The 13308-nt window shown below is 37.0% G+C and overlaps 1 protein-coding gene across 1 annotated transcript; it reads right to left on the reverse strand.

Annotated features, from left to right (window-relative positions):
- Window positions 1-2928: 2928 nt before the first annotated feature.
- Window positions 2929-12133, reverse strand: GHITM (growth hormone inducible transmembrane protein). The gene is made up of 8 exons (XM_009695923.1): window positions 11962-12133; window positions 10242-10341; window positions 8857-8968; window positions 7361-7502; window positions 6169-6277; window positions 4867-5055; window positions 4121-4292; window positions 2929-3255 (listed from the first exon to the last, which is right to left on the reverse strand). Exons 1-8 carry the CDS (start codon window positions 12088-12090, stop codon window positions 3168-3170), a joined length of 1041 nt encoding a protein of 346 aa, XP_009694225.1. The 5' UTR covers window positions 12091-12133; the 3' UTR covers window positions 2929-3167.
- Window positions 12134-13308: the final 1175 nt, after the last annotated feature.

A 13308-nucleotide genomic window follows, 5' to 3' on the forward strand; every position in this document is an offset into this window, starting at 1 on the left:
CCTTAAATATGAGTTTATTTACTTGAAAGATGAAACCATGAAAACATCTGATCTCGCTTGCTTTTGCGACTCATTTCTCTCACTCCCCTTGAAATTAAAAGTAGTTATTTAAAAACACCCAGCAAAATTCTGTAGTGTCTTACTAAAAGTTAGTAAGGGAATACAATTATGCATAACCCTCTTCAACCAGATCCAACAATGGATCAAAAGAGGGTCAAATCAAATCATTTTTGACTTTGTAACTGTCAAAAATGTGGTGAACAAGAGCCCCCTAGGAGAGGGCAAAATAAAGTCAGCAAAATAAATTAAGTTACATTCCTTATTCAAGAAAAAAATTAAGCTTTACTTCTCAGCCAGTTTTGGATTTCTACGAGTTTATACCCTCCTAGTGAAAACCATTTTCCCTTACTGGTTGACAGAAGTGTATGTAACAGGGCATTAAGAATTAGGGAGTCTAACCACACTGCTGAACAGCTTTTACAGAGCTGAAATTTAGGATATAAAGCATCTAATTTCCTCCTGAAAGTATTCAGTGTTTAGGAGTAGATTAAAAAAAAAGTTCTTACTCAGCTGCATTTGCTCTCAAAGTTGCTGAGCAAGACATACTTAATGGACCCCTAATACCTACTTAAAAGAATCTCTCAAGTTTTACAATTAGATCTCTCAATTGAGGAAAAAGAACCCAGAACAAATTGCTTACAGTAACATCACCCTATTAAGTTCTATTGATAAATCCAAGCAACTTTTTAGTTCTAGAAAGTTTTCAAGTTTTCTGTTTGCATTCCACGAGCAGCCCAACAGTAAGCCAGAACAAGTCCTCAGACAGATGCTCCCCTTGAAAAATAAAGGGCACCTGTTCTTGGGCTTATCAAACTACCACATTTTTGATTTTCATCCCTCCCCAAATTAGAGCGGTCTTAGTTAAGATAAATCTTAATTCTTCACTTAGGACTTCTAATGTAAAGGAACAACTCTTAACCTTGTTTTTCCCTTTTCGGAGACGCACACTAGAGTGTACTAACAGAGTATTTTACTACTGATACAATCTCACCCACAGGAGTTAAGCCACATCTTTTCAGAAGACTTGACCACAAATGAGTGCTCATGCTTCCTCAGGCACTATTTGGCCTGTTTTTTCCTAAAAGGTATTAGACCTTCCTGTTGGTCTCACTTCCCATGCAAACAGCTCCCTTAAGTAGGGTGTTGTGTTCTACATCTGTTTCAAACAATCCAGGGTCCCTCTCTTGGTTCAGAGTCAACCTCTAAAACTTTGTCCTCAGAATCTAGACAAAAGGTGTTTTGCCCGAGTTTTCCTTAATTACAGGTACAAATATTAGAATTTTGTATTAAGACAGCTCCTGTATATTTCAGAATTTGAGGACAAGCACACTGCTGTATTCAGCTACAGCAATGGTATGTAGAAATTGATTAACCATATGAAATTGCTTAGAAAGATAAACCCCTCTAAACAGGCTACTTACGCTTGACATGATCCAGAGATTTCTTCCTCCCAAGTACCACAGATTTTCCTTCAGCTGTAATAGTGCCAGGAACTACATTGTGCCATATAATCTTTGGGCACAAAGGAGCACCACAGATTTTCCTTCAGTTGTAATAGTGCCAGGAACTACACTGTGCCATATAATCTTTGGGCACAAAGGAGCTGCAACAAGGTTCTTCACAAGCCACTGTTTCTTCCCTATGATTGAAAAATCCAAAAAATACTACACTATATGACAGACATAAAAGCAGCACTGGCTGTAGTCAGTAGCAAACTGGTTACACCAACAGAACCACTTGAAGCAACTGTAGACCAGCATCTTCCATCTGTGAAAGATCCCCAAAAAGTTGTTAGCCAATGAAATTGAAAATCACGTTTGCGGATTTTTTTTTTTTTTTTTACAGAGGAATATGCACTCTCTTACAAAGGAAGCTGTAGCCAAAAAATATTTCTAGTACTCTTTACCAAGTTATTAGTGCAAGGGTACTAAAATATTTCTATTAAAATACGGAAAGTGAGAGTAGTCAAATTGTGAGGCTATAATTTTATTGTTCATAGGTCAATACATAAACATAGCATATTTACCAGAAATTGAAAGTCCGAGTTGTTGACAGTAGCTCAAATCTTTCTTGTGCCCAAGAACTCACCTTTTATTCCAACATACAGCAATAGAGCTTGCTAAGTATAAATTTCTTAAGTCAATTTTACTGATAGGGAACATTTTAGACCAAGCTAAACATACCAATTTGAAGAGCAGTTAGAAATACACTAAAGCATAGAACAGTATGGGAAATTTATGATACTTAGGTTTACAGTAGGCTATCCTCAATTCCCTCTTTCTGTGCCAACTGTACAAGCTTGTAACTAGGAGCTCCTCTAAAAGACAGGGCTTCATCCGGAATACTGACATTTAGTCACTGGAAGACAGACACACTTCTATTGCTATTCAACAATTTAATAAATCTAGTATCAAAAGAACCTAGCTATTATATCCAGTCAACATTAAAGCAAGGAGTTCTCATGTGTACTCCAAAAAGAGACTGAAGTTCATATGGGACAAATGGCACATAGTTTCCTCATCTTGTCTCCTTTATATGTTTTAGTCGTCTCACCTGTCAAATCCAATACGTTTCTGACAATTGCTTAAACCTTTCTGAAATTTCCGCCCAAGCAGAAGTCATCCCTGCATTTAGTGCCATATCCAATTTGTTCAGTCCTTCTGAATATGTCGCTAAAATATAATTTATGCAATCTTAACTGAAAACTGATGCATCTCAACAGCATTTCATGAAGTAGCTTGGGTCTCTATCTGCATATGGGACACCAGTTTAGAAATTACTTCCTTTACTATGCAATAACAGTAAAAAAAGAGAAGGTAAGAGTTGAACTGCTATGAAACCCATTAAAAAGCAAATGGACTATTTTACTCATATATTAAAAATAATTTACTTTCCCAAAATACTGTACAATTAGAAGCAGTTCACATTAAACACAGAGCTGGAAAGTGTTTGAAGAAAAACTATTAAGTCTGAATCACATTGCACTGATACAATATGCTGAAATGCTTTAAATTTCTGACTTGCAGCAGAACTGCTTGTAACCTTGAATTTTTATTTAGTATGTGCACTAGGTAGGCTGTCACACAGCTGCGAAGAGGAGTCTCGGTTTACTTTCTCCTGCCACCTCCACCACCAGCAAGCATGGTGGCCACTCGAATGAAGATGTTCAGTGTATCTGTGTAGATACCCATGCACCTAGGAAACAGGAAATCGAAGTTAATATTGTTGAACAGAAATAGTATGTATTATTTGGTGTTTCACACCATCACACCTCATTTTTAAAAGCCTTCATGAAGCATCTGTAACAAAAGCTAACTATGATTGTCCTCAGTACTTGATACGTCAAAAAAACCTCTTCTATTCTTGCTCTACCATCTCTTCCAGCAGAAACTATTTACAGAAGTCTTAACAGACAGTACACTGTTCTCATACAAGAGCCCTCTGCTTTTATGCTGTACTTGTATCTCTTTATCTCCAAGAATTTTGAAGGTCAGTATTGTTCTATTTTAATTATATGAAGCCAGAAAATCAAGGAGGTAAACAATTCACCTAAGACCAAACAGACAACATTTATGAGGAAGTTACTTGTTAGTCAGACTTGGTCTTTACCGAGAGTCAATTAATCCTTCTTTCCCCATTTACCGCAGTGTTGAAGCTTTTTTTATTTAGTGACAAAGACTAGTGAATATTAAGTGACTATGAATGAGTTAACATTTTTTTTGTCTCAGCTGGTACTGACAAATATTTCCAAAAAGCAGCTATAAATTCTCCCAGCAATGCTTTAGAAAACAAAAATACTTTTTAGAAAGTACTGCTGGAGGCATGTTACACCACACATTCAATCCTGTTTCTCTCATTTCAGGCAGATGTTTTCAGTTTTAACTCCACTAGCTATTTCTGCATTGTATTTTTTAAGTCCTATGATTCTTCACATTTAATAGCAATACACTTTTGAACAGTAAACAAAAGGCCTAGCTGTCTTTAAAGCATACTTAAATACAGCTTGAAGCAAATTCTGACACAAACATTGACATCAGCTGTGTTAACACAGAACACTTACGCATTGATTGGATCATATTTTGTTACTCCATAATATGGTATGGTTTCTGCACGCTTGATAACATGTTGCGTATCGTAGAGCAGGAACATGCCAAAGAGTACCAACCCACCATAAACAGCTACTGAATACAAGCCAGCACCAAAAGCAGAAGTAGGAGGCAAGAACATGGATCCTGGAGAGGAATGTATAATAGAGTTAAAGAAAGCTACTATGAGTATCTACTACTCTGAGTTGGGTCAAACTTCAGTTACTGTAGCACGCATTTTTCAATGAGTATTCAATTCTCAATCTGTGGTGCATTTTTGATACCAAGAGCTTTAATACATGAGCTGAAGATGTCACATATACAACCTGATCCAGTAATTTTGAACACCCTAGGATATCATGTACTTTTCTTCATGTGAAAGTACTTCTGCCCCTAGGACTACAACAATGCCTAGAAACACATAAGGGAGAAGAACAAGTGCATCAAGATCACGTTTACTGTCTTCCTACTCACTGGCAATAACTAAAAATATAAGCCACCACTATTGGCCATTTGTCAGATTAACACTTGCCAGAACTGTAACTTCATGTTTGTTTTCAAGAACAAATTTAACAGAATATTTTCTGCTGCGCTAGAGTTGCAAGGGCTATTTAAGGCAAATCGTAACTGGATAGACCAGTCTGCAATTAAACATGAGTTGCATCTTAGCAGTTTAAGTTTATAACCTACTTTATCTGACAGTATTAAAACAGTATCTTACCAATTGAAGAGGCAAGAACAAAGCCTAAGCCTATTCCAAGTGGTCCTCCCATGTTCAGAAATTTTTCACTTGGAGCACACATGGCCACAGTTGAGAGCCCTCCGACAATTCCAGCAGTATACCAGGCAGCTCTGATCAGCAAAGGACCACCCAAGAAGGCTAGAGGAGCCACCACTGCACCCATGACACCTAGCCAAAGGAAAACAAAACAACACTTGTAAGATTTGGAACAGTTCTGGTAAAAAAAACACCTGCCAAAAAAATATTTTTTTTTTCCAGTCAGATAATATGTCTCAAACTAATCCACTTACATGAAGAAATACCAATGCACTTGATTGTGCGTTGTCCCTATCTAGAAGGGAGCACAATAAATTGGCAACCTTAAATTCCATGACCTACTTTTATCTAGCTCTTGAGAGTACTTCAGGGAGTTGGGTGTTTGGAAGAAAGACTAACAAAAGTCAACATACTGATTTGTTCAATACAGAGCTGGTAAAATGTACTTAGCATGGACTAATCAACTACATAATAGCCACAGGAGCCCTCAATGCTGAAAAGTAGGATAGATTTCTGCTGCAGTAATTAGTCAGGCAAGTTAAGTCAGACTTTTTGCTAAAGTCTTGTATGAAACCTCCATTTAAGTCCATTAATATCACATTAAGTTGTTTAACTTAGTAACAATCACCAAAATGAACACAATTTCTTCTTGGTAGAAAGGTTAGCTCTGCAGAGGCAAATATGATTCCAGTGCCTGACATCCATGTGTCTTTCCTGAACCATAAACCATTTCTGGCAAAACAGTTTTGAAAAATGATAGCCATTGTTATTTGAAGTAGGTATTAGCATTAGTGAGAAACTGATCTGTACTCACAGTTTACATACCTGATGGGAACATGTATCTAAGCAGCTGCAGTATAATACTAAAAATCTCATTTTTCTAGTCAAGTTTTCAAATACTTTCCTATCCTGTACAGCTAAAGAATAGTAAGCATAGGCAATAGTTGCTTACGGTAGTCATACTGCCAAAAAGCAGTCATGAAACCAATTAGTTCTATCCAATGTGGCATATGCATATCTCAAGTTAAACTTGAGCATGACTTTTCGAAGGTTATGAAAATTAGAGTTGTGTTAAGGACACTTAAGAAATCTTCCTGATGTTAGGAGTGCTCATTGATTTTCTGAAAAATCTTAAACTCTCCCACATCAATATACAAAAATTTACCTTAACGTCAAGGTTTTGTTCAAGAATCTGGTCACACTAAAAGCACAGACATCTCTACAACGAACACTAAAATCACATACCTGAATGCATCATCCAAGCCAAATGTTTAGCTGCTGGACTATTTTCGTAAGATATGGACCTGACCAACATTCCAGCACCAATCATAGCTGCAAAAGTGGCACCTATTGCCTGTAAAAACATCATTACAGAGCTCAAGTTAGCATTAGGATGTACGGTCTCTGTTCTACCCTCCTAGTCTAAAAGTCAATAGTGTAATTCTGAAAAGAGCAACCTAATTCATAATTGGGAGCATTTGTCAATTTTACTTCTGTAATGTTACAGTCAAATCTCTGCAGATCCTAGCTTGCAGTTAATTCCTATTTTATTTTTACTCAGTCTTCTAGCAACCCAAGTTTAGCAGTAAGATGGCAACCATCTCCAAGTTGTGTGACGTAAGAGAAGTAAAACATAGGGTTTTGCCCCTTACCCTAATCCTCATTAAGGTACCTGAAATGTTAGCCTTACTTTTTTCTTGTACGTTTCTCCACCCAAAGCCAATACTCAGTTCATATGCTTTTGCTACCAATGATTTTTAAACCTCACTGCCTCCTCTTACTGATTATTTCAAGCAAAATCATCCAGCAGCTAGTAAACTGGTCAGAAATGTACAAGTTTGGTTTATCACCAAGGATGCATTATTAATCTCCGTAAAATTATGTAGGTGTTGGCATTTAACTATTATCCTTCCACTCCACTTAATACACTGAATACGTGTTAAGCAGACACATTTTCTTAGTGGTTTGCCTGAATTATTTGCCTGCCAGTATCATTTCAGCCTTGGCAAATAGGAGACAGCTTTCAAAGAGCCATACAGCAGAGCGCAGAGAGGAGTAAGAATGCATAGGGACCTCAGTTTCCATTTTTAGAAAACAACAGAAATACTGTCATTAGCTTCAGATGGCTATAACAGGTTCTTACTTGCATATAGCTGGTAAGGATAGCATAGCATTTTTTTGCTCATGTAGTTTGTCTTTAACAAACTATCAAAGAAGTATAGAAGGTGCATGTCAGCATGGAATTAGAATCACCAAACCTTAAATTACAAAATAGCATTAGGATACTTAAATAGTCTCTGTGGATAAGGATACTAGCGTAAGTGAAGTTTTGCCTTACTTTTCACCAAGTAGTTTACATTTCACATTTTTAATATCAACCATCACATTTGGGGTCATTTATCTGTAAACGTTTTTATTTTTTATAACATAAGCTTACCAGCCAGGAGCCTCTTGTCATAAGGCTCATGAGTGCTGGAGATCTGCTTACTGCTACAGCAGACAGTGCCGTCAAGCCAATGCTTCCCGCAAAGTACATGTACGTAGAGCGAATTCTGTCTTTCACATACTGTGGCCAAATACTGAAAAATAAGCAGTCATACATAGCTGTGCAATTACCAGTGTCGGAATGAAGACCAACTACAAATGTAATCACGCTGTTAAATATATTCATGGCTATAAAGGAAGTTTCATAATAGTGTCACGGTCTAGCAACTTCTGCCATGAGTGTACCTTACAACAGCGGGCTGAACTTTTAAATCTTGATGGTCTAATGTAATATAACTCTCTAGAAACACTGCAAATTACAAATAATGCTAATTATAAAACAATGCTAATTATAGCTCAATTCTAAGGAGGAAACATACATGGGAAACAGAATAACAAATGCTTTTTAACTATGGAAAAATAGAGAATGGCGTATATATAACAAACTGATTTAAGGAAAAACGTCTGCAGAATGTACACTGGGTAGTAAGTAGCCTGCTGCACAGCTCACAAATTGCTGAGTCACAGTGCACATGATTATCTGACACCACAGGACACGAACGTCATTTTGAGAGCTCCAACAATAGCAACAGACCTAGGTGTAAATGAGAGTTTCTGCAGTATGATTTGGTCATACTACAGACAAGCAGCTTTCCCTGCTAACCCCAAACTTAAAACATAGCGTGCACATTTTCTCCCATTTCACTCCTTTGACTCATTACTTTAAAGCTTGTGGAGAAAAAAAATTATGGACAGCTGCATAAATGAAAAGCTTCTCATAGATACAACTAGCAAGCATGCAATATGAATGTGGATGGTCATTTCCAAATATAAATGCAGAGCAAGTAAAGCAAAATGATTCCAGTACTCATTTCGCCCAAGTCCATGCTTATCACTAACCACCTTTTAAGTCTAAGTAACTGTATGGTTTTGCGATTGCAGTGAGGTTTTTGTTGGCCAAAAAGCAATGCACCAGAGTTTTAAGCAAAACATATTTATTAGAGCAGACCGTATGCCAAGATAAGTAGTGTATTCAAAGGAGACTCTCTTCCAACATGATGTATTAAAGTTTAATGAACAGTCTCACAGAAACACCAGGCAAAGTAATCTTAACAATATGTTTTACAGAAGATTACCCTTCATAAATTATCCATAGGACACCTCTAAAGACATATTTATATACTCTTCACAAATAAATTTCCAATTTAGCAAAACAAAGGAACACACTTAAGTCAATGTCTATTTAAGCTTGGGTAATTTAAATTTGACTTTCAGTTATATGCTTTTAAATCCTGCACAGACAGAGGTGATGGCTTTCTGTTCAGAGCTGAAAAAAACCATAAGTTGTGCATACACTGTGTGATACCAGCTAAAAAAGAGATAGATATAAAGAGTAGGGAGATTTGCTTAACGTACTCGTTCCTTAAAAGAGTAAGCCACCTTACTTACACAGCTCTTTCAATAGCTCCAATCTCACTGGACATGCCCATTCCATAGTAACAGAGGGCCCCCAGGCCAACAGCAGCCCCTCCAGCAACAATAAATTTCCCCAGGCGATCAGCTGTATGAAGAAAAAAAAAGAAATCCACGCTCTCACAAGTGCTTTTTCTTGGATAGTTAATAACATCCTCACATGAGTTTTGTTGTATCTACAATAACTGATCCATCTTAGCCTTCTTTCTTAAAGCTCCGCTTAACTTCAAGCCATTACTGGTTCTCAATGAGCTACATGTGAAAAACTCTAGATTCACCCTATCAACACAACATAGTTTCATAAAAGAGAGTAAGAAATAAGAGACCAACTAGTAACATACCAGGTTTACTGATCGTCATTACAGCGACAGGAATTCCAACACAAAACCAGTTAATAGGTTCTCCAAACGAAGAGTTCACCTGTCAGCTGATTCAGTATACCATTTCACTATCCAACTCACTATAAAACAGGAGAAAAACTAGACATTGTGTCCTTTCCTCTCATTCATCTGCCCTTAAATGCTTGCTCCTTCAAGAGCTCTTTTTAGCAATTAGATTCAAATCAGTTTAAAAAGGGATTTCCAGAGCTCATGGACAACACCACATGATTTACCATTGGTTTCTATGGTCTGATTTTTAGACAGACTGCCCGTGTGCCACATATCAGATCACTGCTACAAATATCAATCATAAAATAGTTATAACTGAAATGAGAACAGCTGAGACCAAACACCTTCAGTTGTATAACTCTAAGACTATTTTTCCTAATGTGTAATAGGCAAGACACCATCTAGCCAAACTACGTATATTCCATTTGTCAATTCAATGCTATTATAGGACATTTACAAGTCTGTTCTGCTGAACACTGCTATCTAAAAAAATCCCTTTATAATCTAATGAAATTCCAATCCACGCTAGATGTACTAGCAAGCATCGTAAGCCAATGCCTTATGTAATCATAGCACCAGAAACTTTTTTTTTTGCAAACTGCACACCCTGTAGAAAAATCCTTCCTTTAAACAGTATACAAAGCAGATGTAGCAAAGCAAGCGTTAGCATATTTTTAAAACCTGCAACAAAGTCTCCGTTAAGAGACAACCATTTTTGACTTAATAGTTCTCAACAGCAGCTTCAAGTAGAGACAAGAAATTTCTCTGTATTGTGACATGTTTGCAGCTTTAAACTTCACAAGCAAAGACAAACAGAAGCTGTCTCCAGTCGTTTGAGGAAGATCACTAAGCAAACTTACATATGAAACAATATTGTCAGCCTCTTTAATGGTCTGAAGGAAACTGACTCCTTCAAGGAAGTTTTAAGTTAAGCTTCAAAGATTCTCAGTATTTAAAACAGAGCCTCTTTACCTTTAAGGGCAGTTTCTGCAGATGGTTCAAATGCTGCTTCTTTAACTTCCTGGCCAATTTTTCCACGCCTTACACCCGTTCTTACTCTGGTGGCATAACACTGTTAGATTCAGAAATAACGTAACAACAATTCAATGAAATAAAATAGAAGACATTTCTTATCAATATACTTGCTACACTTAAAATTGCTACATAGTCTCTTATTTATCCGTGCTTACCTCCCAAAGACATGAAGCAACTATGCTCAAGGAAAACTACTGAACATTAAAGTTCAGGAACATCTGTGAATAACATTCACACATTCTAGAAGTACAGAACCAATGCAGTGAATTTCAGAAGCTGAAGTTTTCAGTTTGCATTTCTTCCACTCTGGTCCGACTGCACTAAACAACGCCATTTTTAATGTAAAAAACATACTCTTTACTTTTTTTATTTTGTAAAAAAATTATTTTGCTTTCTATGTAAAAACACTCTTTATATAAACACTTTTATATTAAAAAAATACTCTTACACAATACTTCTACTTCACAGACACTAAATTTAGAAAAGCAGCACAAATTCTTTGCTTGCAACTCTAACCTTGATTTAGGGAATAAACCTTGAATGAAGGCCTATGAACTTAAGATTTTTAAGGCTTACAAGCTCCAAATATAGCATCTGCTCAAAGTCTTAGTAAGCTGCAAGAGCAACACAGAATAAACTCGTATTTAAGTTCGGAAACAACTTTTGACATTTCCTTACCATTTTTTCCAGAAATTTCTAAATTATTATACAGGCACCTGGGCAAAAAAATGGCTCAATCAAAGCTGTGACTTTGTTTTAACACTAAAACCTGAAATCTACAAGCATTGCTATCATCAGCCATTAGAGCATTAAAATTCAGGAAGTTTACCATAACACTTCAGTTTTGTTGTGTTTTGCATCCAACAAAATCTAGCCCAACACTGTAACTACGTAGTACTCACTACAAAAATAAAACCACCACAAAAAAACAACCAATCAAAAAAATGCACACACAAAAACCCAACACACCTACAAACTTAGGATACCTAAAACAGTTTTCTATGCTTAAGAGGAAACCACAAAGGTGGTGAAAAAATTTGCCACTGGCGCTTTCACCGAGATGACAACAAAAGAGCAATGTCTCCTAGCAGTTATGAGTTACCTGGGCAGAAAGCGTGCCTGAAACATCTCTCAATAAAGAATAAACAGACAGTATCTTAGCATAATGACAATCCAGTTTTTAAAATTGCTGGTTAGACCCATGATAGTCCTGCCATAGTTCAGAAATTGCTCTAACCTGGGCTACAGCCCTAAGCACATTTTTAGGACTACACTCTTTGAAAAGTTTTTACTTCAATGTTTTATTTAAGACTCTTAGAAACAGGGAGCCAGGAGGTCAGAAAAGAATTTCTGCTCCTCCCACCCTACATAGTAAGGCTTGTCCATTGCTAACTACGTCCTTTTAAGTTCTTTTTTCCCAGTAATTTCAACAGAGAAATAGTCATTGGAACAGCAGACATTACTTCAATTACTCTTAAAAACTCTGCTTTTGATTGACTAACGTCCTTCCTTCAGTAAATCAGAGCAGGTACCTCAAACAAACAGAAGGGTAGTGAACATTCAAAACAGGTACTCCATGCAAAGTGATTCTTTTGGCAAAACACTCAACCCTTTAAAACGTCAGCAGCTGGAACCATTAGAAAGAGAATTACCTTACCTGGTTAGGCTGCCACAGCCTATATGCTTTTATATTGGAGTTCCTCAAAGCTGTGGAAGCCTGAGTAATGGTGGGGCGGATAGTCTGGCATGATAACGCCCTCAGGCATACTAGCCTTGCAGCCAGCATGGTTGCTTAGGTAATTTAATACGCTGTGTTCCTGCAAGTGCACAAGAATGCTTTACTATTTTGTTATGTGGTTTTCAGACAAAGTACACTTGCTACTCATTCTCAACTACACTACAACCCGTAATAGAAACAGTATTATCACTAAAATAGTGTAATAAGAGCTAGAACGTTCTTAAATATGCAGTTTAACTCTGTTCTACCTATATTTGTCTCCCATCAGAAACTTACCTCTCACAACTTACCCAAATCCAGGACCAACCACTTTTCGTACATATAAGTTACATTAAGACCCTCTATGTACTTATGTTTGGGTTATTGTGGCAACTAACTTTCATTTTGAGACATAACCCTGCATGAATACTCCACCCTCCAAATGGGCATTCAAAAAGATGCTCCAAATTTACTTAAACTTCAGCTAGGTATAAACCTAAATGAGTAAATAGCATAACATATGTGGCAGAAAAATTTTGAGAGAGGTTTTAAGCTTTCCTTTGAAGAATTAGTTAGCTTTATAAACACAGCATCCAGTCAAGGTCACAGCCCAGAACACAAGTTCGGATCAGCTTCTGCGCTTTTGACCAAGGAACAATGATGCCACTCACGGTCAAATGGACAGCATAAGCAGCCATCAGCCCGTGTATTCTATAGGTAGTATTAAAACCACTAGCTTACCTCTACAAGTAGTGCACGCCTTTCACAAAAAACCCCAAGTCCTTGTAGTTACACATACTTTAATTATGACTATACACACAATCTCTGATATCACAAGACACCTGAACTATGAATACATTTCTTCAAACAACTGTATAGCTTACATGTACAGCATACAATATAATTTAAGAGCATTCTAAATAAAGGTAACTTTAAACACGCATGAGAAACGAGCACCCACAGCATTAGCCAGCTAGCATTAACTACAAAGAAGTGAAAGTGAGAAAACAATCCTGATGCTAGGAAAAAAGTCACTTTGCTTTGAAATTCAGTGATAAAATCTTGCTTTTATAAGTGAAGTGCTTTCAGAGACACATCGTCCTCCCACCACTAAACCCCACTCTTCTGCTGAGATAATACAGTTTGCAGGAACTTACAGTGGCAACGCTGTAATTCTGACTTTTATTTTTTTGAAACTGATATTTAAAGCAAGACAATCTCAAGCACTAGATTAAGAACGAGGACGAACGACAGCAGAGAGCTAAGAAGAAAACAGAAACCACCAAC

This window comes from Cariama cristata, unplaced genomic scaffold (genome assembly GCF_000690535.1).
Source record: "Cariama cristata isolate BGI_N322 unplaced genomic scaffold, ASM69053v1 scaffold5852, whole genome shotgun sequence".
NCBI lineage: Eukaryota > Metazoa > Chordata > Aves > Cariamiformes > Cariamidae > Cariama > Cariama cristata.